This window comes from Orbicella franksi, chromosome 10 (assembly GCF_964199315.1).
Source record: "Orbicella franksi chromosome 10, jaOrbFran1.1, whole genome shotgun sequence".
NCBI classification, from domain to species: Eukaryota; Metazoa; Cnidaria; class Anthozoa; order Scleractinia; family Merulinidae; genus Orbicella; species Orbicella franksi.
The window spans coordinates 11898308-11925041 of NC_138154.1; the positions used below are offsets into that span (position 1 = coordinate 11898308).

At 38.5% G+C, this 26734-nt stretch overlaps 1 protein-coding gene across 1 annotated transcript in view; it reads left to right on the forward strand.

Moving 5' to 3' along the window:
• Positions 1-26734, forward strand: part of LOC145500477 (uncharacterized) — a 227602-nt gene that overhangs the window by 10861 nt on the left and 190007 nt on the right. The window contains exons 9-12 of the mRNA XM_081480006.1: positions 1137-1208; positions 11677-11748; positions 13287-13358; positions 14094-14165. Of these exons, the coding sequence (XP_081336132.1) occupies positions 1137-1208; positions 11677-11748; positions 13287-13358; positions 14094-14165 (288 nt within the window). The remainder of the gene's footprint in view (positions 1-1136; positions 1209-11676; positions 11749-13286; positions 13359-14093; positions 14166-26734) is intronic.

Consider the following 26734-nt stretch of genomic DNA (forward strand, 5'->3'; position numbering starts at 1 on the left):
GAACGTCCAAGATCGTTAAATCCAGGCAAAGCTATAGCAATGGCCATCTGCCCTGCTTAGCGCGCGCTCGAAGCATGACGTGGCGTGAGAATTTGCGTGCACAGTAAGGATGCGCAGAAACAATTAGCGCGAACGTCCTTAAATAAAGCTTTCTTGAAATTACCTTTCGACCTATTAGAAGACAGATAGAAGACATATGCGATTTCTCTCCAAGATTAAACAGATTGGCTGCGGCCGCACTAACCTGGTTAAAATTTCTAAATAGCTTAATTTGGGTAGAGGTTGGTTATGATGAAATAACGGGGTTATATTTTATGAGTGGCCGCACTGAAATGGGTTATGAAATCAACAAACTGGCAGACTTCGAGGACCATTCCACGTTCTTATTTTCTCGATTTTTTTTCTCTTCTTTTGTTTCGTCTACCTACACTTACCGTTAAGGCAGTTCTTCCTCCATCGCAAATTTCCAAGGGTGAGATCTTTCAAACAAGATGCTGACTTTTTGCGTAGACGTCAAAATGTTTTCCATCGCCGTCAAATGAATCGTCCTCGAATCAGTGGTTTCATTTAATTCAGGAAATCACCAGAAATCCTGCCGTGCATAACTTTTATACAGAGCACTTCCGAATGAGCATCGAGGCCTTTCAAGCGCTTTTCCTTATTCTTTCACCATTTATCACGAAAAAGCAACACTCTATTCCTAGCAGCGGTACCAATAGAGAAGCTTGTAGCAATTGGCTTGTGGTTCCCAGGGACTTGGGAAGGCTATCGCTCCACATCTGTTACGTCCGGGTTGATGAGAAATGCACTGCAGTAACATTGTACACGAATTCCTGTGAGCAATGTTTCACGTCAGAGAAGATTACATCTCAGTTGCGATTCAACGGAAGGGCATAAGAAAACGTAATAAGCAAATTTGAATTAAAATATGGCGTACTTCAAGTTGCAAATGTTAAACTCATAACAGTTGTTTTGTAAATCTCCAGGATATAAGCAACTTCAGCTCCTTTTTTAACTGCGACTGAGAGCCCTTATTTAATTATAAATATAAGGTCAGCCCTTAAATTATTACAGGTGCTATTGATGGTCATGTGGCACGTTACACTTCTAATATCGTGTTTGTCTTTATGAATTAGCTATATAACTGGGACCATGATAACCTATGTACCTAAAGAAGCCTTCCGACACATGGTGGCGATTAAAAGCCTGTAAGTACCTAATAACAGTAAGTGTCTGAGAACAGGCTCCTTTCTGGGAACCCTGGGCGAAATAGAAAATCGAACGACTCGAGCTTGGTTAAAAGAACACTCTATTGAGGAACCTGTTCAAATGTGACCTTTGTCATCACGTGCTATTTTTATTATATTTTTTGCCTATTATCGAAGATACAAAAAACTTACTTTTTCTACCTAAAGTTTAGCCAATTCGTAAACACTCTTTTTCCTTGGCCATCGTAGCTTTAGAAGAAACAAAACACAAACCGCGGTGATAAACATGGAACCAAAACGCATGTTAAACAAAGTTAATTTCCTTGACGTTTCGTATGTACAACATACATCTTCAGAAGTGACCGTTAACTAGATTACAATCGAAATTTAAACGCGAAGAAAAAGAAAAAGACTGGTATTTAATAATATGTAACAAGACTAATAGTTAATAACAAACAGATGAGTCTGCGGGAGAGAAAAAAAAAATTACCATAATAATAATAACAATACAAAATGTTAGTAAAGAAAAAGTTTTTCACTGCCAACGTTTTCATTCAAGGCTGGCTTTAAATCACGAATTAACAATGTTTCCTTAATTTTGCAATGTATATCTGACCTACCAGTTGCTAAGATATCAAAATTGTCCCATTTAATATTATGACCCGTGGAAGTAACGTGATCCGCAATGGCTGAGGTGTGACCGCTTTTAGCAAGGACCTTAAAATGTTCAGTTTTTCTATCGTGTAGTCGACGCTTTGTTTTTCCTATATAAAAATCATCACAGTCCCAGCAGCTTGCCTTGTAAACCACCTTAGACATCTGAGAACGGCTGACCCTGTCCTTGTACGGGAAAAAAGACTTAATTCGGCGGGTGTTTCGGAAAATTATTTTAACGTTAAAACAACCATAAACCTTATAGATACAAGATTTAAGTTGCTGGGTAATTACTTTACTTTGGAACCCTAAAAATGGTAAAACAATGAAGATTTCTCTCTTGGGAACTGTAGTGATAGGGTCTTTAGGTTTGTTTTGATGTCTATTCACTACATCGTTCATGTTGTACGTGATGATACCACGGGGATAACCATTGCGTGACAATAGCTTCCTGAGATCACCCAAGGCAGACTGTAATGATGAAGACGATGAACAGATGCGAAGACAACGACAAGTAAGGGTGCGGATGAGGTTTATCTTGTACTTGCGGGGTGTGCAGGAGTCCCATTTCGTGTAAAGGCCAGTGAAAGTTTTCTTACGGTAAATGGATGTTGAGAATGAATTGTTATGGCGTTTGACAAGAACATCAAGGAATGGAAGTTCGTGATCCTGTTCAAATTCAATGGTAAATTTGATGTTGACATGTCGGTCGTCGAGATAAGAGAGAAATTTAACAGCAGCGTCCTTATTGTCAAATAAGGTGAAGGTTTCGTCAACGTATCTGAACCAAATGGTAGGACGAGCACTGTTATTCATCACCCACTTCTCCTCAAAATGACACATAAAAATATTGGCCAAGACAGGACCTAAAGGGAAGCCCATGGCAACACCATCAATTTGATAAAAAAACTGGCCGTCAAACACAAAATGGCTTTTCTTAGTGGCAAAAACAAGCAAATCCCTTAAAACAGGGCGAGGTAACTTGGGTGGATCAGATAAGGCATATATTTGTCGAGACATATTTGTATTGTCTCTTCAAGTGGAACGTGGGATTGGTGCACAATGAACTAACATCAAAAGAGCACATAAACTTGTTGTTGTGGTTGTACATCTTGGCCCATTCAGCAAAACTAAAAGAGTCCTTGACTGTAAACTGGTTGGTGGAGATAGGTTGAAGTACACGCACCAAATAAGAGGCAAGATTGTAATTTTAAGTGTTAATAGACGAAACAATTGGACGAAAAGGGCAGCCAGATTTATGAACTTTGGGAAGACCATGGAGGACACCAGGAGTAGAACCAGAAGGCATTATCCTCTGAAGTGTTCTGAAGTGCTCGTCTCTCCCCGTCGGGGAACGGGGAATCTTTAAAATGGGGAATCTTTAAAAGCGGGAATCTTTAAAATGGGGAATCTTTAAAAGCGGGAATCTTTAAAACGGGGAATCTTTAAAAGCGGGAATCTTTAAAATGGAGAATCTTTAAAAGCGGGAATCTTTAAAACGGGGAATCTTTAAAAGCGGGAATCTTTAAAATGGAGAATCTTTAAAAGCGGGAATCTTTGAAACGGGGAATCTTTAAAAGCGGGAATCTTTAAAATGGGGAATCTTTAAAGTGGGGAATATTTAATAGCGTTATTCTTTACTGAAAAGTGAACGAGAATCTCTCACTTTCCCACCGGAAGCTATTTATTCTGTCACATGTATCAACTCAACAGGTACAGAGACAGTTGTGGAATTTATTCATTGTAATTTTATTGCACGCTATTAAAGCACATCGGTTTAGCGGGATAGTGGAACGGTTCAAATCTCGATTCTCACTCTTTGAGATCCGCTAGACCGACCAAAGAATGGAACCGCCTGGATTTATCTTAACTCCGGACTGTGACGTTTAGTTTCGCAGCGATGGATATTTGTCGTAGCCTTATCATGTGCTAATGGAAGGACTTACGACTTAACGACAAATATATGGCAGGGAAAACACGTTTTTGGTTGTTTAATCGATAAATCAACAGTCCCCTAAATCTGGTTTTCACATTAATCATCCTGAGATTTTACTTTCTTGATGTGTAAGAGCAGCTGAAAACTAATAGTCATACAAGTTTTTGCTCCAAGTGGGTTCTTGGTTTTGTAATAGACTACGCTTTAATTTCTAAGCTTTTGCGTGACGCGGCATTTACATGACGGGCAAGAAATAATAATAATAATAATAATAATAATAATAATAATAATAATAATAATAATAATAAACGAATCTTTAGACAGGATTAACCCATCAGTACTATAAATTAGTGTTATCAAAGGGGTCCTGTAAGATTTAAAAATTTAAAAACTTTAAAAAGGTCACAAGTTAAAAAGGCAAACCTACGTACATTGGAAAACATATAAAAACTCACGATTAAAAATTACAAGTAAAAATGTTCGTTGGCCTTTTGCCGTCGTGTTGGTTAAAAGAGTGACTTATTTCGGGGAATTTGGCTATCTGAACAGTTCATGTATTATAAAAAGTTTTATTTTAAAATGTTTTTGAGTTCCTGAAGAGATAAATTCACGCTTTTGTAGCAAAACTCAGTGACAGATGTTTCTGTTGGTTTCCGGCCGCCATCCGGATGGGCGTCTCCATCAAAATCTCTATGAATTTGAGTAAAAAAATTATCCGCATATCTTGCGGAAGAAACATTGCTGTGACCTGAATCTTGGCGAAAGTCTTTGGGTATTTACCTTCTTTCTCTTCAAGATTCTGGACTTAATCATTTGAACTGTTTTGATGTGACGGCGAATTTCGCGTATAATCCGTCATTGCGTGCTTAATGATACCTCTTTCTACGCCATGCAGTCATGCATCAAGAAATCACCCGCTTTTAAAGATTCCCACTTAAAAAAGATTCCCCATTTTAAAGATTCCCGCTTTTAAATATTCCTCATTTTAAAGATTCCCGCTTCTAAAGATTCCCCATTTTAAAGATTCCCGCTTTTAAAGATTCCCCGTTTTAAAGATTCCCGCTTTTAAAGATTCCCCATTTTAAAGATTCCCGCTTTTAAAGATTCCCCGTTTTAAAGATTCCCGCTTTTAAAGACTCCCCGTTTTAAAGATTCCCGCCTTTAAAGATTCCCCGTTTTAAAGATTCCCGCTTTTAAAGATTCCCCGTTTTAAAGATTCTCGCTTTTAAAGATTCCCGCTTTTAAAGACTCCCCATTTTAAAGATTCCCCATTTTAAAGATTCCCCATTTTAAAGACTCCCCATTTTACAGATTCCCGCTTTTAAAGATTCCCCGTTTCAAAGATTCCCGCTTTTAAAGATTCCCCGTTCCCCGCTCCCCGTTCCCCATTCCCATTCCCCGATTTCCCATTCTCCTATTCCCCATTCTCCGATTCCCCATTCCCCGATTTCCCATTCTCCGATTCCCCATTCCCCGATGCCCCGTTCCCCGATTCCCCGTTCCTCGTTTTCAAGATAGCCACATCAAATTTACCATTGAATTTGAACAGGATCACGAACTTTCATTCCTTGATGTTCTTGTCAAACGCCATAACAATACACCGATTCCAGAAAAAAACTGGAAGTTGCACCGAAACGAGGCTTAATAGCCCTTGCGGTAACTAAAGCAACATGGCGAACGAAGAAGAAAGGCCAATCTCTCTTCTGATGATATTCCCGGCGTCAGTGTGAGCGAAGAACATTGAAAAATTGGCACTCAGCCAATCGAAATTCTGGCTTAAAAGTCGCCGTATAAATCAAAGGGGCAAAATAAAGGAACTTTTAGACGGGTATGTTTTCCATCCTTCGATTGTCTCGATCTCCAATATGCGCAAAAACAACCTGTTCTCACCATTTTTATGGCCTAAAAGAACTTTGTTCATGGTCGGTTTAGGAAAAAGAATCTGAATGAAATGAAAATTGTAAAAGTTCACGACCCTGACCCGAAGAACACTTTACTAAAACTAAAGTAGCTTAAAGTAGTAAAACTGATGAAGCAAGAGCTCGAAAGAACATAGGGAAGTAAATTTAAAAATTGTGCCGGATATCGGGAATATTGCAACAAAACACTTGAACAAATTTCCTACGGCTGATTCATTTTTCACTGACGACTTCAGTCTTCTCAAGTTAGAGAACATCCAATCTCTCTTCATAAATTAACAATCGGTGTTAGAGAATAAAGGGAAATCCTTCAGTTCAAAAGATCCTAATCAGAGTATCAAACAAGACCACGATCTACTCGCCAAGAATGGTATAAGCAAGGGTTCGGTAGAGTGACAGCATCATTGCGTTACAGGGTAGGACGCAATCGCAAAGCTGATTCATCAGTCAAATCAAAAATAAAATTATCAGTGAGGTGTACTACAGTGTAACAAAGACTATCGGTCACATGCCATGAAAGATGGCCTAGAAAACTAGCAACTAGTAATGGACAAGTACACTGAAATAATGCATCAACAGGGATAGACGAAGGTGCAAGTAACAAAATGCTTTTTTTTTGCTCAAGAGAAAAGGGAAATTTTGGGGGCCTCCCTAGGGTCCCCCAGCTGGACTCAGGTTACAGACCCAAGTTAGAGCAATCTCCATGAAATAACTTAAGCTAGGAATGTCATTGTTATGGATAGTGAGACCATGAAAGATTGCCTTCTTTCAATATGCAAAATGTTTGACACTGGTTTAAAAGTCAACAAGAGTCATATGAACTTCAGTTTATGATGTACCATGTACAACAACTACTCTTTGTTGCGAACAGACTTTTGAATTTCCTGGCTATAAATTGGAAGTAACTGCAAATTTTTAATGAGCAAATTGCCTTGGACATATAATGGTGGAAGGAGATGCTAAAGAATATTGTCTTGAACAATTTATGATAAATATATATGAATAGGCTTACCTAATGCTTAGAGATGGCCTTACACGATGTGATTATTGCTAAAGCCAGAATAAATAATGTATATCAAATGTCCAAAAAGTTTGTCCAGCATCTAATATGAGAGAATTCAGCTACTTCTAGTTTTTCTCTGGTAATGAATATTTGATTGAATATTTCAAAATAGTTCAAAACAATTGGGAATCTATAAGATCATACAATGTAGGAAATTCTCAATAAAGACAAAATCATACACCAGCTCTACCATGTGTCCTTCTATGTTACACCCTGTGCCAGAAAATAGAACATGAAGCCACATAATGCACAATTTCAGTACGGTGGAAATCACCAAATATATAATTACCACTGATGAACAATATCATGTACTCTGTTCAAAGTCACTAACAAATGACAAATAAACATCAGATAACTTTTTTTTCTGCCAGTTTACAAGCAAATAGCTCACTATCCAGGGTTGATTAACAACTCTACACAACCTTAGTGGAGTTACACCCTCAAATATATGCCATCCATTTATTCTCCTAATAGCCATTTCAGCTTGTATTCTTACATTTGCAGTTCTGGTTCATGGTTGGAAAACAGTCTTCCTTAGAAAATCGGTATTAAAATTATAGTCAGTTCTGATTTACTTGGTTGCATAGAAGGGATCAAGATTACAACCTTCCTGCTTGCCAGTACAAGCTGTCTATCAAATCTACGACATTAAGGAAAATTCCTACAAGGCCTTAAAATGTGTTGTCAGACTTTAATTCAGAGTAAAGTTCACTTTTGGGTGTCCAGGTCTTGGGTGTCTGACCTTTTGTCTCTCTGCAGTCTATTCTACACCTTATGTTTTCAAATTCAGCCTAAAAAAACTTCAGGTAAGTAATTAATGGACTGGCTCCCCAACATCAAGTACAGGAAATTGGCCCATGCAATAATTTATCTGACACTGCTAGTTCTGAAACATTAAACCTAAAAGCCAGATCTTGCTGAAATATTAAGAGGCCCTGCACCTAAGAAACGACCGATGATTTCCGGCTAAAAAATAAAATCGGCCGATTTTTATCTCTCAAGTAGAGGTTACCGAATACTATTTAAAAATGAATTTCTTTTGTTTCAGTTTCGCTTTAAACCAAAAATATCGAGCCGCAAAGTTTTTCCGTCTGAAAGCAGCAAAATCAGGCCGAAAATAAGCCCCCGCAAAAAACTGTTCAGAAATTACTATCACAACGCAAAATAATGAGAAAACTACACAGTGTTGAAGAAAAAGGCCTTTTAATGCAATATCATTCGATAAACATCAAAAAACTGCCGAAGCGATTAACAAATAAAGTTTCAAATATTGCATACTAAATTAGATGGAGCGTTGGAGCTGATTTTAAAATAATTATTTCTCAAAAGTTCAACGCTTTTGAAAGCAATCACAGTGATGAATGAGACATTGGAGGGATACAAATCACGTTTCTGGGAAAACATTTTTCGGCCAAAGTATATTGACCTTGTACAAAGCGTTCAAAGTTACCGTTTTTACCGTTATCCTGCTACTTCGGCGAAACGCTTCTCTTTTGCCAATACGGCCGTGGATAGCGTGTTAAACGCCACTTTAAACCTTGCTAGGCATTCAGAGACTATCCTGAGTAGAAGGGTGTAGAATTGAAAGAGAAAGGGAGATGAAAAATACACAGAAAAAGAAAATAACTCGAAATTACCATCTGCTAACGAAAGTTGAATCTGGAAAATGTCGTCGCGTGACAGCGGTCAGTGACGTCATTGGTCACAAAGGTCGCAAGAGCGTGGGAAAACGAGTCTGCAATGTCCTTCGGGCGGTCAGCGGCTGGAGATCCAGTCGTGACCCCATAACTCAGATCACGCTTCGGCCAAAACGGTGTGGCTGTTGGGGAAGTTTTTCTTTTTGAGTGACCATCATTTGTGAAAAATAACATAACATTGTTCCACTAAACGTTTTCTGGCCGTGAAAAATTGTTTTCCTATTTGTGCATTCGTTTGGATTCCACCGCTATTGATACAAATAACGTCAATGGCCGCTGTCACGCGACGACATTTTCCAGATTCAACTTTCGTTAGCAGATGGTAATTTCGAGTTATTTTCTTTTTCTGTGTATTTTTCATCTTCCTTTCTCTCTTAATTCTACTTCCTTCTACTTAGGACGGTCTTTGAATGCCTAGCAAGGTTTAAAGTGGCGTTTAACACGCTATCCACGGCCGTATTGGCAAAAGAGAAGTGTTTCGCCGAAGTAGCAGGATAACGGTAAAAACGGTAACTTTGAACGCTTTGTACAAGGTCAATATACTTTGGCCGAAAAATGTTTTTCCAGAAACGTGATTTGTATCCCTCCAATGTCTCATTCATCACTGTGATTGCTTTCAAAAGCGTTGAACTTTTGAGAAATAATTATTTTAAAATCAGCTCCAACGCTCCATCTAATTTAGTATGCAATATTTGAAACTTTATTTGTTAATCGCTTCGGCAGTTTTTTGATGTTTATCGAATGATATTGCATTAAAAGGCCTTTTTCTTCAACACTGTGTAGTTTTCTCATTATTTTGCGTTGTGATAGTAATTTCTGAACAGTTTTTTGCGGGGGCTTATTTTCGGCCTGATTTTGCTGCTTTCAGACGGAAAAACTTTGCGGCTCGATATTTTTGGTTTAAAGCGAAACTGAAACAAAAGAAATTCATTTTTAAATAGTATTCGGTAACCTCTACTTGAGAGATAAAAATCGGCCGATTTTATTTTTTAGCCGGAAATCATCGGTCGTTTCTTAGGCGCAGGGCCTCTTAAGCGAGTAGAAAATATTCAAAATTCATCAATGGCTGTATTTAAATCACTAATGTCCTTCCACATTCAACATTGTTTTTGGGAAACGTTTTTTCTTTACCTCAGAGGCATGAAAACTGATTAATTCCTAAGTTGATTGAAGCTGATGGGTATTCATATGCCAGACTAAGATGAATCACATGTTTCGCTCTACACAGAGATAACTTCCTCGTCAACTTTTGCCCAAGGGAAAGCCGAGGGTACGGCTTCCAGTTTCAAAACGTGTACTCAGTTTAAAATCACTTGGCAAGAAGTGCTCGGAACAAAAAAAATTATTTCCTACCGAGGCCAAAATAGACATCTCCCCTTTGCATAAGTATTTCCCACTTTTTTCTTCTTTGTTTATCTGGCTAGCTTGTCCGAAGGAAACTCAGTCGTGGAAATGATAAATCAGGTCGGTTTTTGCTTCGATTATTACAGTTTGCAGCCGCACAACAGTTGTGTCCAACTCTTTTCCTTTCTTTACCACATTTGCTCCAGACAAGTAGCTCTAACCTACATACATTCGAATTTTTTCGTTCTTCCCCAGCATTTCGTCCGCCATTTTGAAAGATCGAGGGCTATTAAGCCTCGCTTGCCTGCAACTTCCGGTTTTTTCTGGAATCGGTGTATTCATTCTCAACATCCATTTACCGTAAGAAAACTTTCACTGGCCTTTACACGAAATGGGACTCCTTCACACCTCGCAAGTACAAGGTAAACCTCATCCGCACCCTTACTTGTCGTTGTCTTCGCATCTGTTCATCGTCTTCATCATTACAGTCTGCCTTGGGTGATCTCAGGAAGCTATTGTCACGCAATGGTTATCCCCGTGGTATCATCACGTACAACATGAACGATGTAGTGAATAGACATCAAAACAAACCTAAAGACCCTATCACTACAGTTCCCAAGAGAGAAATCTTCATTGTTTTACCATTTTTAGGGTTCCAAAGTAAAGTAATTACCCAGCAACTTAAATCTTGTATCTATAAGGTTTATGGTTGTTTTAACGTTAAAATAATTTTCCGAAACACCCGCCGAATTAAGTCTTTTTTCCCGTACAAGGACAGGGTCAGCCGTTCTCAGATGTCTAAGGTGGTTTACAAGGCAAGCTGCTGGGACTGTGATGATTTTTATATAGGAAAAACAAAGCGTCGACTACACGATAGAAAAACTGAACATTTTAAGGTCCTTGCTAAAAGCGGTCACACCTCAGCCATTGCGGATCACGTTACTTCCACGGGTCATAATATTAAATGGGACAATTTTGATATCTTAGCAACTGGTAGGTCAGATATACATTGCAAAATTAAGGAAACATTGTTAATTCGTGATTTAAAGCCAGCCTTGAATGAAAACGTTGGCAGTGAAAAACTTTTTCTTTACTAACATTTTGTATTGTTATTATTATTATGGTAATTTTTTTTTTCTCTCCCGCAGACTCATCTGTTTGTTATTAACTATTAGTCTTGTTACATATTATTAAATACCAGTCTTTTTCTTTTTCTTCGCGTTTAAATTTCGATTGTAATCTAGTTAACGGTCACTTCTGAAGATGTATGTTGTACATACGAAACGTCAAGGAAATTAACTTTGTTTAACATGCGTTTTGGTTCTATGTTTATCACCGCGGTTTGTGTTTTGTTTCTTTTAGTCAATTCTTTACAAATAAAATCAGGGGGATTTCTTTTTTTTTTTTTGTACAATAGAAACCTTTTAATTAGGTCGTCAAGTTAGAACGAACAAGTGAAGAGTAGGCTAAAGCGAAAGCTGCTTTTTCCCCTACTTTTCTATGTACTGTTTTTGGGTTTATTATTATTATTTTTTTATCTTTTCACTTTATTCTTTTTATTTTCCTTGTCGTGCAAAGGTAGAGCGATCCGATGAATGCTTTGTTTCGAAAACAAGATAACTTTTATAACTTGCATGTTCATTCATTATCTGAGTGAGTTTTTTCTCTGACGTTTAGAGTTGCATACCAACCACTTTGTAATTTATTAGACTTAAACTGTAAGTTACCGGTAGCAAATTACTATCCCCCCCCCCCCTCCTTACACTACCAGCCCAAGGAGTGGTTCAACAACAGCATAATCGTCATTCTATCATAGCAATACTTGATTGTAAATAATTTTCTTTACTGTCCCTAGTAATATCAGTGAAAATGAAATAGAAGTGCTACCAGAAGACGTATTTTCAGATTTGTTCAGTTTGCAAGACTTGTAAGTTTGTAGCTCATCGAAATTCGATCAATGTAACCTGAGTATCCGGCCTTTCTTAGCAGGAGGGTAGGGGTAGGGGGAAATTGCAGAGAAAGGCCAGACACAAACGTTTTAATTGGCTTCTGTCAAACATCCAAAATCTGCATGTTACGCTGATTGGATAACACACAATGCAACATAACGTCACACTACCGGAAGTGAAAGTATTTCGATTGGTGGTAAATTCTTTTCTGTCGCGATGTTCATCAGGCTTGTTATTTCATCGTCGAGCTTAGAGTATTGGTCAGAAAACAGAGCTCTCTTTGTTGAAGGTCTTCGCTGACCCCCTTCAGCTTCATTTTCACAACTGCCTTTTTTTTTGCCGCTTCGCCGTTGGAGTCACTCCAGTTGGGGATCACTGGCCTCGAACAGGAATTGAACCTCTAGGACTAGTTTCGAAGGAGTTCGTGGAGCGCTTTCCTTCGCCTGGTCGAGTGCTCTACCACCCGCAAATGCCTCCCGTAACTCCGTGAACATTCTGTAGCAATTCACTATTTTCCTAGCGCATTTTTTGCGAACAGACCTTTTGCTGTCTTCACTATCTTGAATGACAACAATTCTCAGCTCGAGAAATAATTCCACAAGAATGACAGGTTTTTCACACAAAAAATTAGAAAACTTTTTGTTCGAAGTTTCAGGAAAAAAGGTGTGAATTTTTTCGAGGCAAATTGTGCAAATATTCTCGTAAACCATTTCAAACATGGACGAAACTGGATTATTTGCTCAAATTCTCGCCGTTGTGATCTGTGATGCATGCAATTAAACATGACAGCCGGAAACGATTCTGATTGACGCTTGATGATTGATTGATTCTGACTGACGCTTGTCACGCTATGAGGAGGTGGAAGACTGCGATAAAGACCCTTGTGTCAGGCTTTTCTTTGCCGTGTATTTCCTCTTTTTACCTCACAAGTAAGAAAAGCCTAATACTCAGGCTACGATCAATGTTATAAGACGCTTAAAAAATAGTAGAAACATAATTTCATTTTTTTTTAAATAAATGCGTACATTTTTATTAATTGCCTAAATGAATTATTAGCCCAGATTTACCTACAGGTCAAAGACACGGACTTAACGAAACAAAAGCTTTAATATATCCCATAAGTAAACAAAAAGGGCCAACCAGAATAAACTAGTCTCTACCTCTAAGGCACTGACAGTCAGTTCTGTATATTAAGTGTTCTTCATACGTTGCACTGTGATTCCGAAATTATAAAGATTTCGAATTTTCAGTTTTGTATCATTATTTTCAACGTCGCCTCCATGATTTCCAAGCTTTTTTGTACCGTCCCATATAGAATGAGATATATACCCTTGAAATGCAAACCTGGACGATTCAAGCAATTTTGTTTTTACTTTACGTCAGAACATTGGATACCTTTATTGGCTCGTCAAACAGGCGACTAATTTCCGAAGAAGGGTCCCCCGATAGTGAACTTAACAATAATTGTTATGGTTGCTGCTCCCTAGCTGTCGTTTTCTTCCTTGTTGTTTTGCAGATACTTAAAGGGAAATAATATTCAGAATTTGACAGAAAATATTTTTTCTGCTTTGGCAAGCTTGCAGTACTTGTAAGTATACCATTTACGTTCTGTACATATTAAATGACACAATGAACTTAAAATGCTAACATTGTAGTCGGGGATGGACATTAGCAATAAACATTTAAATTTGAGTCTGACGCTGACCTATAGAAACGTTACAAACAACTCGTATAGTGACTTTGAAAGACGTTTTGAACGAACGACTTCGGCCTTCGTTGCTTTTAAAAAGCCAGCTTAGATTACCTGCTATCTAACGGCTCACAATTTTGCGCGTGGTACGCCAGAAATATGGCGAGTGACTGCTGCGCCACATATCAGATCACGCGAGTGATTTAAAAATACTCAGAATTTCGATATGATGTCGCTGGCTGCATTGCGGTCTCTATTAGAATACCAGGCGGTCTCCGAAAAAAAAAAAAAGACTTTTTTCCGAGGCCTATATGCGTTGTTTTTAAGGTTTCTATAGGTCATGCATTGTCAAAAACAACTTTAAATGTATATTACCATATGAAACACTGAACTTCAGTCACAAATGTTACTAAACATGCGGGACTAGGGGCGGGTAACTGGAGGAGAGTGACTGGGATGGAAGAGGGATTGTGGGGAAATGAGTGTTTTCAAGTATCTTGGCGCAGCGTTAAACGAGACCATTTTGCATCACTACAGTAGTTTTAACATTTTCCGATTATACACATCAAGTTTTTAATGTCTTTCTGAAAAATATACATTTACAACGTATCTATTTTTCTTCTTTGTTTGCAGGGATCTGTCTCAGAATGCCATTCGTCGTCTTCCTTCAAGGATATTTACCGGACCATCTCAATTACTCTACTTGTACGTTTATCTTCATGTTTCTCTTAACAAATACGTTACCTATGATAAAAAGTCACTATTTCCTGCTGTACATATGGTGTTGAAGTGATAATAAAGAACTGCAAGGCTGTTATGAATAAAGAATACAACATTAACAATTGACACCTTGTGGAAGAAATGGCAGAATATTTGTTGACGTAAATGTTTACATTTCACCTTATAATTGGAAGATGACTTCTGGAGCATTTTCTAGCTCTTTTTGAATGTAATGTTAAAAAAAGCTCGAATGTGCTCATACAAGTTTTTGGTTATTAAAAAAAGTTTAAGTTTTTATACTTTTGTAACACAAAAAGATTTTCAATATTTCAGTGTCACATTTCTTTAGAATTCTAATCCTGTGGTGCCCTTTTATTGCCCAGCAAAATTACCTTTAATTCTACTATTAAGCATTCAGTCAGATATCTTTGGCTATCTTTTAAAGAGAAACAAAAAAACATTAGTACAGGCACAGGGAGTTACTTATCTTGCTAAGAAAGACAAAACCACTTATTTTCTTTGTTGTATAATTGTTAATAATATTATTTGCATTGCTTTTAATGTTAACAAGATAAACAAACACCAAAGAAGCAAAAATTATTATGTAATCATGCATAATGGATAGACAACATTTTACCTAATTTTAGGTCCCTGGGGGAGAACCAAATTGAAAAATTGCCCACGGGATTGTTTTCCAATCTTTCAAAGTTAACGGCACGGCAAGCCTGTTTTCGGTTCTCTCCTAATTTAAACAAAGAATCTCTACTTCTTTTAATAATATATATCTCAGATATATATTATTAAAAGTATTAAAGTCTCTGTCAGATATTTAAGAAATAGAAAACATGTACTGTGTTTTTATCGAGTTATAGAATCACGGATGGAAGTTTGGGAGAACGAGAAATGCTGTGGAAACAGGAGCCGCATGCAGGCGAGTGTTTCCACAGCTTTTTCGAGTTCTCCCACACTCGATAGAAACACGGAGAACATGTTTTCTATTTCTTTTAGAAAGCACCGCGACGAAAAAAGGAAAACTGCCTGTTAACTTTGATTATCAAAGTGAAAATTCTCTTTGCTCGCGCCATCATTACGTCAACAGCTCGTGCTAGTTCTGTGTTTCCATCGAGTTATAGAAACACATTTGTAACCAATCAGCGCGCGTATTTTCTTGGGACTGTTTTCTAAAAGTCAATGGAGCGCCCTATCAACTCCTTCACTCTGGTTGTGGAGCAAAAAGAAAATCATCATATTTGACTATAGATATTGAATAGTTTGTACTCAGAGGTTTTTTTTTTTCTTTCGAGTTACAGGCTATGAATTATTGAAAGCGTTATCGGTATGTTTTTTACATTGTTCAGGGGCCATGACCGATCGGTACATGAAAGCTAAAAGGAACAGTGCACAGTAGTATAAAAGGAAGATGTCAACAAATGCAGTAACAACCAAAAAATGTCCTAAAATCCACAGGACAGTTCTTTTCCAGTATAACGATAACAACTAAACGCCCAACACCCTCCCCCTCCACCTCTGTCTCTCCCCATAACTGTTCAAGAGGGTGGTGGGTTAAGGGTGGTCGATGGAATCCTGTTAAGTTTAACTCCAAAAGACACAGCAAGACTATTTTCCATTGAGAACATAACGTTGGGCTCACTCCCCATGCAAGAGTAGACGGTTACAACCGGTTGGAATAATCATGGCAAAAGAGAATATTTGGTTTAGACAAATGGTCCAGGTTAGATTTTATTAAAAGTTAGCATTATTATCCACTTACATCGTTCGATACTCCAGGCATTTGACAAATTCTCCACTCGAAAGGGTGGGCAGTTACAGGTCAACCCTATGTTAAAAAAAGATTATATTATAACAGCAACATTACATTTATTATTTTATTGACGAAATAGGGAACTATTTTCGTAGTCTTATCGAATTGTAGAAACGCGGGGGAAAGGGTGAAAGAATGAGTGTTTACACGGCTCTCACAAGTTATCCCACATTTTCACGAGTGATTCTATATAAATAAATAGACACAACGAAAAAAAAAAAAGAAAAAAAAACAAACAAGTTATTGTTATTTCTTTTTTTATAGCTCGTGTAAGTCCTTTTGCCTGCGTTGCAGTCGTAAACTGGTAAGGGGTAGTGAGGCAAAAATTAAAACGTGAGGAAGAAGGGGAAGGAACGCCTGCTATGAGAACCGGGTTTTTCGCAGCACACCCACCAGTTTCAATGGAATCCGATTTCATCAGCTGTCAATTACTGTCAACAGTTTCACCAATCAGTAATTAGCGCGTGCTTATCGGCAAAACTGACTTCCTTCGGGAATTTAGTCAGCTGAGAAATTATTTCCCAGAGTGCTATTGATTAATTATCGAAGTGTAAAAAATGGGAATATCTCAACATAACAACATAAACATCGAGGTCATTTTAGCGTGGAAATGTCCTCCATCCCAACAAGTGTTCGAAAATAGGAAATAGAAAGAAGGATTACAATTGCAATAATCTCTACAGGTTCTGTGGTATCGAGTCTGGTGCAAAAGCGGAGAGCGTCTTTCGAAATCTTATTTACAAAATGTCCAGAGACTATGCTGGCCGACTGTTGTTGTTCCTTTGGGTTCACTTTTAATTGATGCGAAAGTCGTCTAAACGTATTTGTAGAAGGTGTGGCCACAAATCAGAAACGCTGCTGACGATGTGTTAAAAGGTCGGATGTATCTTCAAGCAATGCTAAAACTGCTTCGGCTACGAACTGTGTAGTCTCCTCTGCAGCCGTTTTTTTAAGATGTCACGCAACGCCCCCCCCCCCCCTCCCCCAAAGAAACGGCTGCTCACATCCGCACAACATTCCTTTCACGAAATTAGCCAACCACCGCTTCCGTTCCATTTTCAAGAACATTTTTGTGCCAAATTCGCCTTTTGAAACTTGTCCAGTCAGATAATGTTTCTTTATCTTTGTTTCCCGTCGTGGGAGATTTCACAAATGAACATACAGATTTCCGGCTTTTGTTTATGGACACCGAAACATACCGGCGACGCTTGAACGAGCTGAAGACTCTTCAAAGTTCAAGTTAATTATTGGAAGCTTTCAACTCAAAAAATTATTGTCGAGAAGGAAGATACTTAATAAAGGAACCAGGAAATCAAGTAGCTTCGCTCGACTTGTTGACAGCGAGATCTGAATGCTGCTCTTTCCCGTTCATGAATGAATGCCGAGCGTTCCCGCTCAGTTCATGGTTCCTGGCGAGATCAAACATTTGATAACTTAGATTTTCCCCGTATCCTGCAGGCTTAACTGTCAAAAACAGCTCCTCCAGCTAAAAGAACTATCACGATCGGTTCTTGGTCGGGTTTAAACGTAAATTTTTCACGCTTAATCTGTCAAAACTCTTGCTAATACATTTTCTGGTCCGCGACTATTGTTGGTTGTTTTTGATGCGAATGTACAACTTCCGATTAATAAGTTACTCAGTGAGTATTAGCCAATGGGAATTTTGCGCAGAAATGAACAAAAGGGGGTTCTTATAGCAGGAGTTCTTTCTTTTTCCCAGTCCCCCTCCTCCCCCTCTTCCGTTTAACGCCTACTACATCCTACTAAGCTGCGCAGGCTAAAGTTCTTTGATGTTATCGAGACGTTTATCTTTTTTTTTTTTTACAACAGCCTTCAGTCACCTTTTCCGCACTATCTTCACGGCTGAAAGCATTAAAATTATTAAAGAATAACTTGAAGTCACATCGGATTTATCTGTAAGCGGAAAACACGTGGCAGTTAAAGGTTGACAAAGAACTTGATGAACGGAATATATTTTTTTTCATTTTATTGTGTTGAAAAACGTATCTGATGTGAGTGCAATAGGAATTTAGTAAATTTTCCGAATGGAACCATCCCCATCGTCATCATCATCATCATCATCATCATCATCATCATCATCAATCTTTTAGAGGCCGAGTGGTGCATGGAGCATCAGCAAGACATCTCCATCTATGTCGGTCCTTTCCTAGCCGTGTCGTTTGCCTTTAGTTTAGGGTTAGGTCCTGAAGCTTTTCTGCAGTCCTCCTCCAGCTGGTGGGACGGCCTCTCTTCATTTTACCCTCTGGTTTCCATCTGAAAGCATCTTTAGAAATGTTAGTAGTTTCTCTACGGAGCGCGTAAGTGATCAGCCAACGCCACCTTCTTCTTACAAGAACAATCCCCATGTCCTCTTGCTCTGTCAGTTTGCAGAGCAGATTGTTGGAGACCTTTCTTGACCATAAGATATGCGAGGTTTTATGGAGACAAGAAGTGTGAAAGGTTTGCAACTTCTTCAGGTCATTCTCCAGCGTTGTGATTCATAAAATAGTCCAGAGAGTGCACAAGCTTGGTAGATCTTTTTGCCTTTGCTATACATTCTGCTCCTCCACACACGTCGTAATTTTATGAATGCCCCTACAACTTTACCAATCCTCTGTTGAATGTCTAGGTCGGCTGCCTCTTACTACGTACTGGTAAATAGGTAAATTTTAAGGGTGATTTCTAAGAATCGGCCGTATAATATTAATGGCCAATAGTGCTGAGATGTTTACAGGCAAGACCTCTCTCTTGTTAGGACTGCATTAATATTGGGTATTTTGGACACATTAAACTTTAGGCTCTGTTTAAACGTTGCATTTTAGATGCGCCGAAACTGATGCTAATTTGACCCGACTTGAGTCGGCATTTGAATTAGACGTGGCATTTTATTCTCCCGAATTTAATTGTTGAGCGCGGGTGAAATGACTGTTTATTTCTTCCCTCACGCTTTTTAATAAGTGTTCCATAAAGATTCGGGAAGGTTGGAGGGTGGTTGATAGAATATACCTTCGGTTTTTCTTCTGAAAAGACATATTAAAACTTATTCCTATCGAGAAAAAAACCCTGAACGTGCCTCAAAGGACAAGAAGGCTGGAACAAATTTGAATAATGGCGGAATAGATACAGTGGAAAATTTCGTAACGCGAAACCCTGGGCACTCAGAAAAGTTGTCCGTAACTGAAGCTGGTCGCTTATGACATTAGTTCTCGTAAGCGGCCATTTGAGGTATAAGGGATAGATGCGGGTTACCTAGCGAGCTTACCCAGAAAAAGAAATTGGAATGTAAAGAGATAAAAAAACGTGTACCATTATATTGATATCCCGATGCAATGCCGCGATAATGGCGATAACTTCTATACAGCACTGTATACTAAAGTATCAGGCCCTTTGGGGTTTAGAGTAACAAATCATAATTGCTGCCAGCATTAACATTAACAGAGGGTCTGGATGGGGTTAACTGGCAACTGACAAATGGCCGAAAAAAAAAAAAAATGAAATAATAATAACAATAATAATAATAATGATAATAAAAACTGATAACCGACAAATAGCTGAAAAGTCAACTGACAACCGACATTTGTAGTCCGATTTACTGAAAACTAAAACGTATTGCCTTAACCTTTGTTGTTTGATGTTAAAGCTACGTTGTTTAGACTGCTTTTAGATCGAAAACATCAATTTTCTTTTAAGGTTACAGTATACCTTCAGGGGTGTCTCACATGCAAGCGATATAGCGCGTGCAGTTTAAGCTGTAGATACCTAAACCCCTATATCAAATTAAAGCTTACAGAGCTGGCTATCAAACTATACCAAGAATTTTGAAATAAAATGAATTGTCCAATTTTTCACGACCACTAAACGCGCGCGCCCGAATCACCTTTCGAAAGCTACAAGTCAAAACGAATTTCGCTTTTCGTCAATTTAATTTTTTCCTCGGTTTCAGGGCTTAAAGCGCTTAAAAACATGTCTGCGTTTTGGCATATTCAATTGCAGTAAAAAGTTACAGAGCATTTTTGAAATAGGATTAAAAAAATGTGGAGTAATCGTACAAAAATCGCCTTTGAAGAAAAGGTATTTCGAAATTAATAATTCCCAGACACGGTTTTGCAGTTTATATGTTAAACTAGCTACTGTCTAAATTTGAGGGTAATTGAACAAATTCCCTTTGAGTTCTAACTCTTTAAAGTGTCTGCTTCAAGTGATAAAATTTATTCGAGAAAACAGCGCTAAGAAAAACTTCTGCTTCGCAACCAAACTCCGCCCACGAACGCCTTCAACTGGGTTCTCAGATAACTGAGCCAATCAGTGCAGGGAACGTTTACTACCGCTAACCTCCTGGTGAAATTTACGCGCGAATCTCAAAAATACTCTTATGTTTCGCAATGCGCTCAGGGAACCGAAGGCGGAGAGATAATTTTTCTGTAGCTCGGTTTTTCTTCAAGCTGGTCTGGCAAAATGGAGAAGACTAAAAAGGATACGAACGCTAGAGTGGCTGAGCGAGGAAAACAAACAAAAGAAAGCGCGGGGAGCAACTGTGTGTGGTCAGCTGTGCATGAATAATATTTCAAATGGTCTCAATAAGTCCGGCGATTCGTCGATATCGGACTCATCAGAAGAGTTTCTGTCAACATCCCTGTTATTGCTGTCAAGTTCCGAAATTTTTACAGAACCTTTCTTTTCTCTTACCACGTATGTTTTCCCCGCCTTATACGATAGCTATAGCTTCATCCACGTGGCGAACTTTCGCTTCTTCACTCATTGATGTATTTTTGTGCGTTCTTCGCTGTTTTCGCTTTTTCGAACTGGTCCATAGTTTTAACGTGGTCTATGTTTACTTATAACTTAATAGAGTTACATCTAATACCAAAAATGCTGGGTAGTCAGAACAACAGTGCTGATCAACTGAGTAGTCAATTTGTGACATCCATACAGGTAATTCCCGCGAAAATCGTCTCGGTTGATTGCATATGTACCATACGGCTGTCAATCAAGAGGTAAACTTTTACTTTGGTGAAAACGTCAAACCGCCATTTCTACGCCAATATCAAAAAAGTTTTTCAGAAATTAGAGATTATTCTTCAACCACTACTTTGACCCAAAAATCTAAATTTGAAGAAAATTGCTGACCCAAAGGTATACTGTAACCTTAAGACAATTTTCTTGTAACTCTGTTACTATTAATCATTTCCAATTTCACCCTCATGCTATCTGTTACATTTTCCTCAATGGAAGGCCACGCCCTTCAGAAGTCAGAGAAAATCAAAAAATTTCTTCTGTTAGGCAATTATATGAACTAAAGCTCCACAGCATGTCAAACGGAACTGGGGATAATAAGAAAACCATTTTATCCTGGTGTTGCGGAAACTGTTGTTGGTTAGCTTTTGTGCTTTGGTTTGTGTATTCGTTATTAACTTTGGAATCTTTTATTTCTTTTGTTTCAAGTCATTTGGTGATCACACCATCCACAACCATCCACAACACCAATGAACTAAATTTTCATAGTCTGTTTTTTCAGATCAACAAGACCGAACCAAAATAGAGGTTATAGACAGGTAGCGAGGTGTAAGTCAGCTGTACTTCTCGCAGGATGGTCGAGCACATGAGCGAAACAAAAACCGTGGATATTAAATTAGGGCAAATGTGAAGGGGTAGGGGAGGGAAAAGGAGAAAATCATTTAGGGTTTTGCATTTAATTATATGCATGGCATACAGTCGAACCTCCACTATCGGCCACCTCTCTACAACGGCCACTTGGTTTGGTCCCGGTGGACAGGTCATACATTTTCTTTTCAACCTTTCTACAACAGCCACCTTTCCACAACAGCAACTGCTACTGAAACGCGTCCTAACTGCCAAAATAACCTCTCTATAACCGTTACTTAAGACAATCAACGTCTGATAAACAGTGTATACCAGACCCATTTTTCTAATTGTCAATGTTCACAAATCTTGATTCGTACAGCCTTTCTTTGGTCTCCTGCTTAAATTTGCTTTCTGTTTCATGGATATATTTTGAAAATGTGTTACGTATTTATATTCTCTTTCTTCAAAAGAAATGTTGTATCCCGATAAAACGGGAGTCATATTACACCGCTACCTCCCCATAACGGCCACTTCTCTACACTTACCTCTTTCCTCTGTCCTCAAGATGGCCGTTTTAGAGGGTTTCGACTGTGTTGTTTACAAAAGGGGACAATAGGACAGGCTTACGCCATTTCAGGTTTTAAGTTGATTATTAAGAGCCACTTACCTGACAAATGACAAATGGCCCAAAATTTACATGACAACTGAAAAATAGATAACATTTTAACTGAAAACTGACAATTGCAGCCCCCACCCCCTTACCCCTTCCCCCCAATCCAGACCCTCTCAACAGTCTCAGTGCAACAAAATGCAGTGACGTAGTTTACAAATGGTTATGAGTATCTTTCATAGGGAGACCGAATTCCTTTCGGGTGTCGGCTTACGCGAGCTTAAAAGCAAAGGAAAACTCTAAATAGTGGGACATTAAATTATCTACGGCCGCTAACGGAAATGTCCGCTTGGGAATGGGTAAATGCAGAGTTAATATGCGAGTTCAAACGCGGGTTTTGTGAAGGCGGTCGCAAGTTGATTCGTCCGCTTACGAGAGTCTTCGTTAAGAGAGCTTACGCTGTATTTGGTTTAGACGCATGGTGTACCATCAATTCTGATAAAACTTAACTTTATTATTGTACTACAATGTGTTTTCTTAATCTCACAATTAATGCTAGACGTGTTTTACTTGTTTGTTTGTCTATTGCAGATTTTTATCGGGAAATAATATTCAGAATTTGACAGAATTTCAGAATGTTTTTTCCGGTTCCGTGAACTTGGGACTCCTGTAAGTATAGCGATTAACGTTTTAAATAGTAACTGCTCAACTCTAATTACATCGTTCAAGTTGTAAAATAGTTGTGCATTTTCCGAATTTTCCTCTAGAAAGGTTGGACAATAGCTATGATACGTAAACTCAAGGGCTTTATGATTATTTTATCTAGAACATTAAAGACTGTTTCGGTGTTCCTATCGGGTTGTAGCAACACGAGTGGAAGTGTACAAGAACGAGAAATTCTGTGGGAACAAGAGCCCACACGCATGCACGGAGCTTGAAACGTTTGGGAAAGTTCTTACAGTGTGTTTGGTGGTGTTGCTATTTTCGAACATAAACGAAAAACTGCATCTTAAGAGCCAGTGCCCATAACTATGGACCAAACGACGGCACAAGTCGAAAAATCAATTTTGCTCATTTTTTGCCCATAGATTGGCCCTAGCTAGTAAACAAACGGACCATAGTTAGTTTCTGCTAATGCAGCTTTTTTGGGGAGAAATTTGCGAAAAACGATTTCGCCCCGATTGAGCTCAAAATCTACTTCCTGTTATGCTAAATTTTCTGAAAATTTGGTTGCTTTGCGCGTCGCACAGCGGCCACTTGAGAATCTTTCAATGGTCTTTGCATTCAGCTCAGGTCTTCATGGTATGACTGAGCCAAAAATAAAATAAATCGAGGTTTCTTTTGAGCCCGAAACGAAATCGAACAGAAACCCAAAATATTACGATGTGTTGCAAACAAATTATAGCACTAAAATATCGCCATATTTTTCTATGGGCTATAACTTTAAATACCATAAGAACACTTTCTACGGGTTAAGTGTACACCCACCTGTTTGAAAATCAAAAAACATCTCTGGGCAAATGGTTTTAAGTCGCCCGCCTTGACCTGTGTTTCTCATAAATTTTTTCCCTGAACCGCCGTGAGAATGTAAACGATTGCGTGACGCGGGCGGTCACCCTGAATACATAATTCGTTTCCAACAAACCGCAGATGGCTATCTTAGAACATTTGGGTGAAAAAAGAAAAACACAATGGACCACTTTTAACTTTAATATTTTGAAAGTCATCGCTTTAGAAATTTCGTTAATTAAAAACGCCAATTAAAAGCAATTTACTTGGAGTTCGTGTTTATTGCTATGTCGTTTTAAGCTGTCGTTCTTTCTTTGATCATTTTAATAACAAGGACGAGTTCTAGAAAGAAAATCGTTCTAAGTTCATTTTTTAAGCGTAATGACAAGTTGATATTGTTGGTTTGTAGCCTTACGTGATCTGAAGGAACGCTACAGTGATTAAATTTGTATTTCTTGATTTCGACGGATCGATTTTCGGTTAAACCTTTTTATTTGTACCAGCACATTTAGTGCCTTTTCTCCTGCTAAAAAGTCGGAAAAAGTAAAGTAAACAAATCCTAAAAGTTTAAATCATAAATAAGAGGCATCAACAGTGCCAGTGTCTCGGTAAGCTGTTAATTTGAACAATTACTGTGCTGGACGGATTGCTTTCCAGGTTACGCACGTACTACACATATAGTTCATTGTGCGCGAACGTTTCTGTTTCAAAGAACTGAAATGCTCAATGCTTTTTTTCTTTTTTTCTTCAGTCTTAAAACTTAAGGTTAGAGTTAGGCTAAACCCTAAACTGTTTTGGTCGCCAACCTATTTTTGGCTAATTGCTTAATCAAATTATATATATATTTCACTGAAATTCGCTCTTCCGTGACCGACTTCCGCGAACAAAACAAGATGGATGTTCGCTGTTCATTTAAGACTACAATCCTGGTCAAAAATGTTGGGACAGTTACCGCAGATGAATTCACAGGCAGCCTCTCTTAAGACCAAAACCGCGCAAGCCCGCCTGCTCCCCTCCCCCCTGTCAATGTTGATAAAAATCTCGAAGAAAAAAAAAAATCCTTGACAATAGCTTTAGAATAGCCACGTTTCAAGAATTGTTCGCCTCCTAGAACAGTATTCTCGAACTAAAGAGACGATAAGATAGATATTCACGTCTTATTCCAATAATAACGATTTTTCAGCAATCGCGTTCGGTTCCAACACAACTGTCTAACCACTTTCTATTGTCCCTTTTTCCTTTTTTCCCACATCCGATCTAGTCTTCAGAATTCTTGGTTTTCATGTGACGTAGTCATATTCCAAAATTAGAAATTATCCTTCCTTCTGACGTTTTAGTTTCATCAGTTAAAAGACCCTGTAGGAACGTGACGTTTGACAATGTTTTAGCTGGACAGAGTTCTTCTTTTTGTAACAGGTCAAAAGACGAGTTATCGCTTTAGTTTTTGTTAAATAAACGGTGCTTGCACTAGAAGAAGCATTTATTTCAATGTGTCGGAGAACTAGAGTAAAAATTTTCGTTTCAATAGCAAAACTCAATGACGGATGTTTTTGTTATTTTACGGTCGCCATGTTTGTGCCCCTCCGAAGGGCACAAACATGGCGTCTCCATACAAAGCTCTATAAATTTGGATGACACGCTTCTGCGAATAACGGGCGAATGAAAAACAGCAGAAACCTGATTCTTGGCGAGGTTGTTTATATAGCAATCATCTATCATATTCCAGATTCTTGAATTTATTTATTGAATAGTTACGATTTTTAGTTTTGATCACATGACTGGTGAAAACCGAGAATAGCTTCATTTTCTTGCAACATTGCTACTGGGGGGGGGAGGGTGGGGGTTCAATTGTACTTGCCTCTATTCATCTTTTGTTCTAAAACGTTAAGGACGTAGTTGAAATCGTGGGTTTTAGGGCGCAAAAAGGGGAGGTGTCCCAACAACTTATGGACGGGATTGTAGGTTTACACCAGAGGAAATTGTTCCGGAGTCGTGAGGAATCTGGAACGTTTTAGTGCCGGATTGATTTTGCCGTTTACACAAAAGTGGACGAATCTGAAATAAAAACTCCCCGGTTTGGTCGTGTCTCCGGAGATTTTGAATCCGGAATTTAAAGTGGGAATTTTGAATCCGAAAACTTTTGAATCCGGAGAGTTTTGTCGTGTAAACGATTTCCTCTCGAATCCGGATATTTTTCCGCCTGTGATCTTTTGAGTTTGCGGTGGAACGAAAATGGCGGATTACATGATCCAGTCGTAGTCGAGTCGTAGGCTTATTGATGGCCATTTAATGGTGGTCGCTGGGTGATTACCTCGTGCTGTTTCAGGTGTAGGTAATCACTTTTATAATGGGTAATGCCATATTCCTCAGATAACCAATTTATACTTTACTGCGCTGATGACGACGATGGCACGATCGAAAACCTCGACGGTTCTAGAAGTAAAGACCAGAATAAATACCTGGAGGGACCTGACAGGATGGACAACAGTACCGTGGTCAGCGAGTTGAAAGAGAACTTCAGACTGTCTCAACCTACCCCTAGCCTTATTTTCGGAGGCATTTTGTTTCTCGTTGTCGAGGCAACAAGATGCTTGTTAACCATACCATCATGAACGTTCCCGGAGTTATCGTCGTGTGTAAACGGTTAAGAATCCGAATATCCTTTCACTGTAAACCCCTAATAATCCGAATACTATAAAATTGATGAATCCGGGAACTTTTAGGAATCCAAAAAAACTCCTTTAGTGTAAACCTAGTCCTAGATCGACCACTGTAATGTTTATTTGTCTACCAGTGTTATGATCTGCAAATTTCAGTTAATTGATCAAACAACCAAAGTAGAAAAGATGGATTTTTTCCCCAGTATGATTAAAACTTAAACGCAATTTCTTCCTTGGCTAATTCAATTCAAGAAATTCCGGGTTTTCTAGCTGAGTTTGAGCATATTGTGTAGGTACAAATTTTCTGCACAGCACGCAGTTACTAGTTTATAGAATTTATGGTATTTCCACTTGACTTTATTTGTCAGTC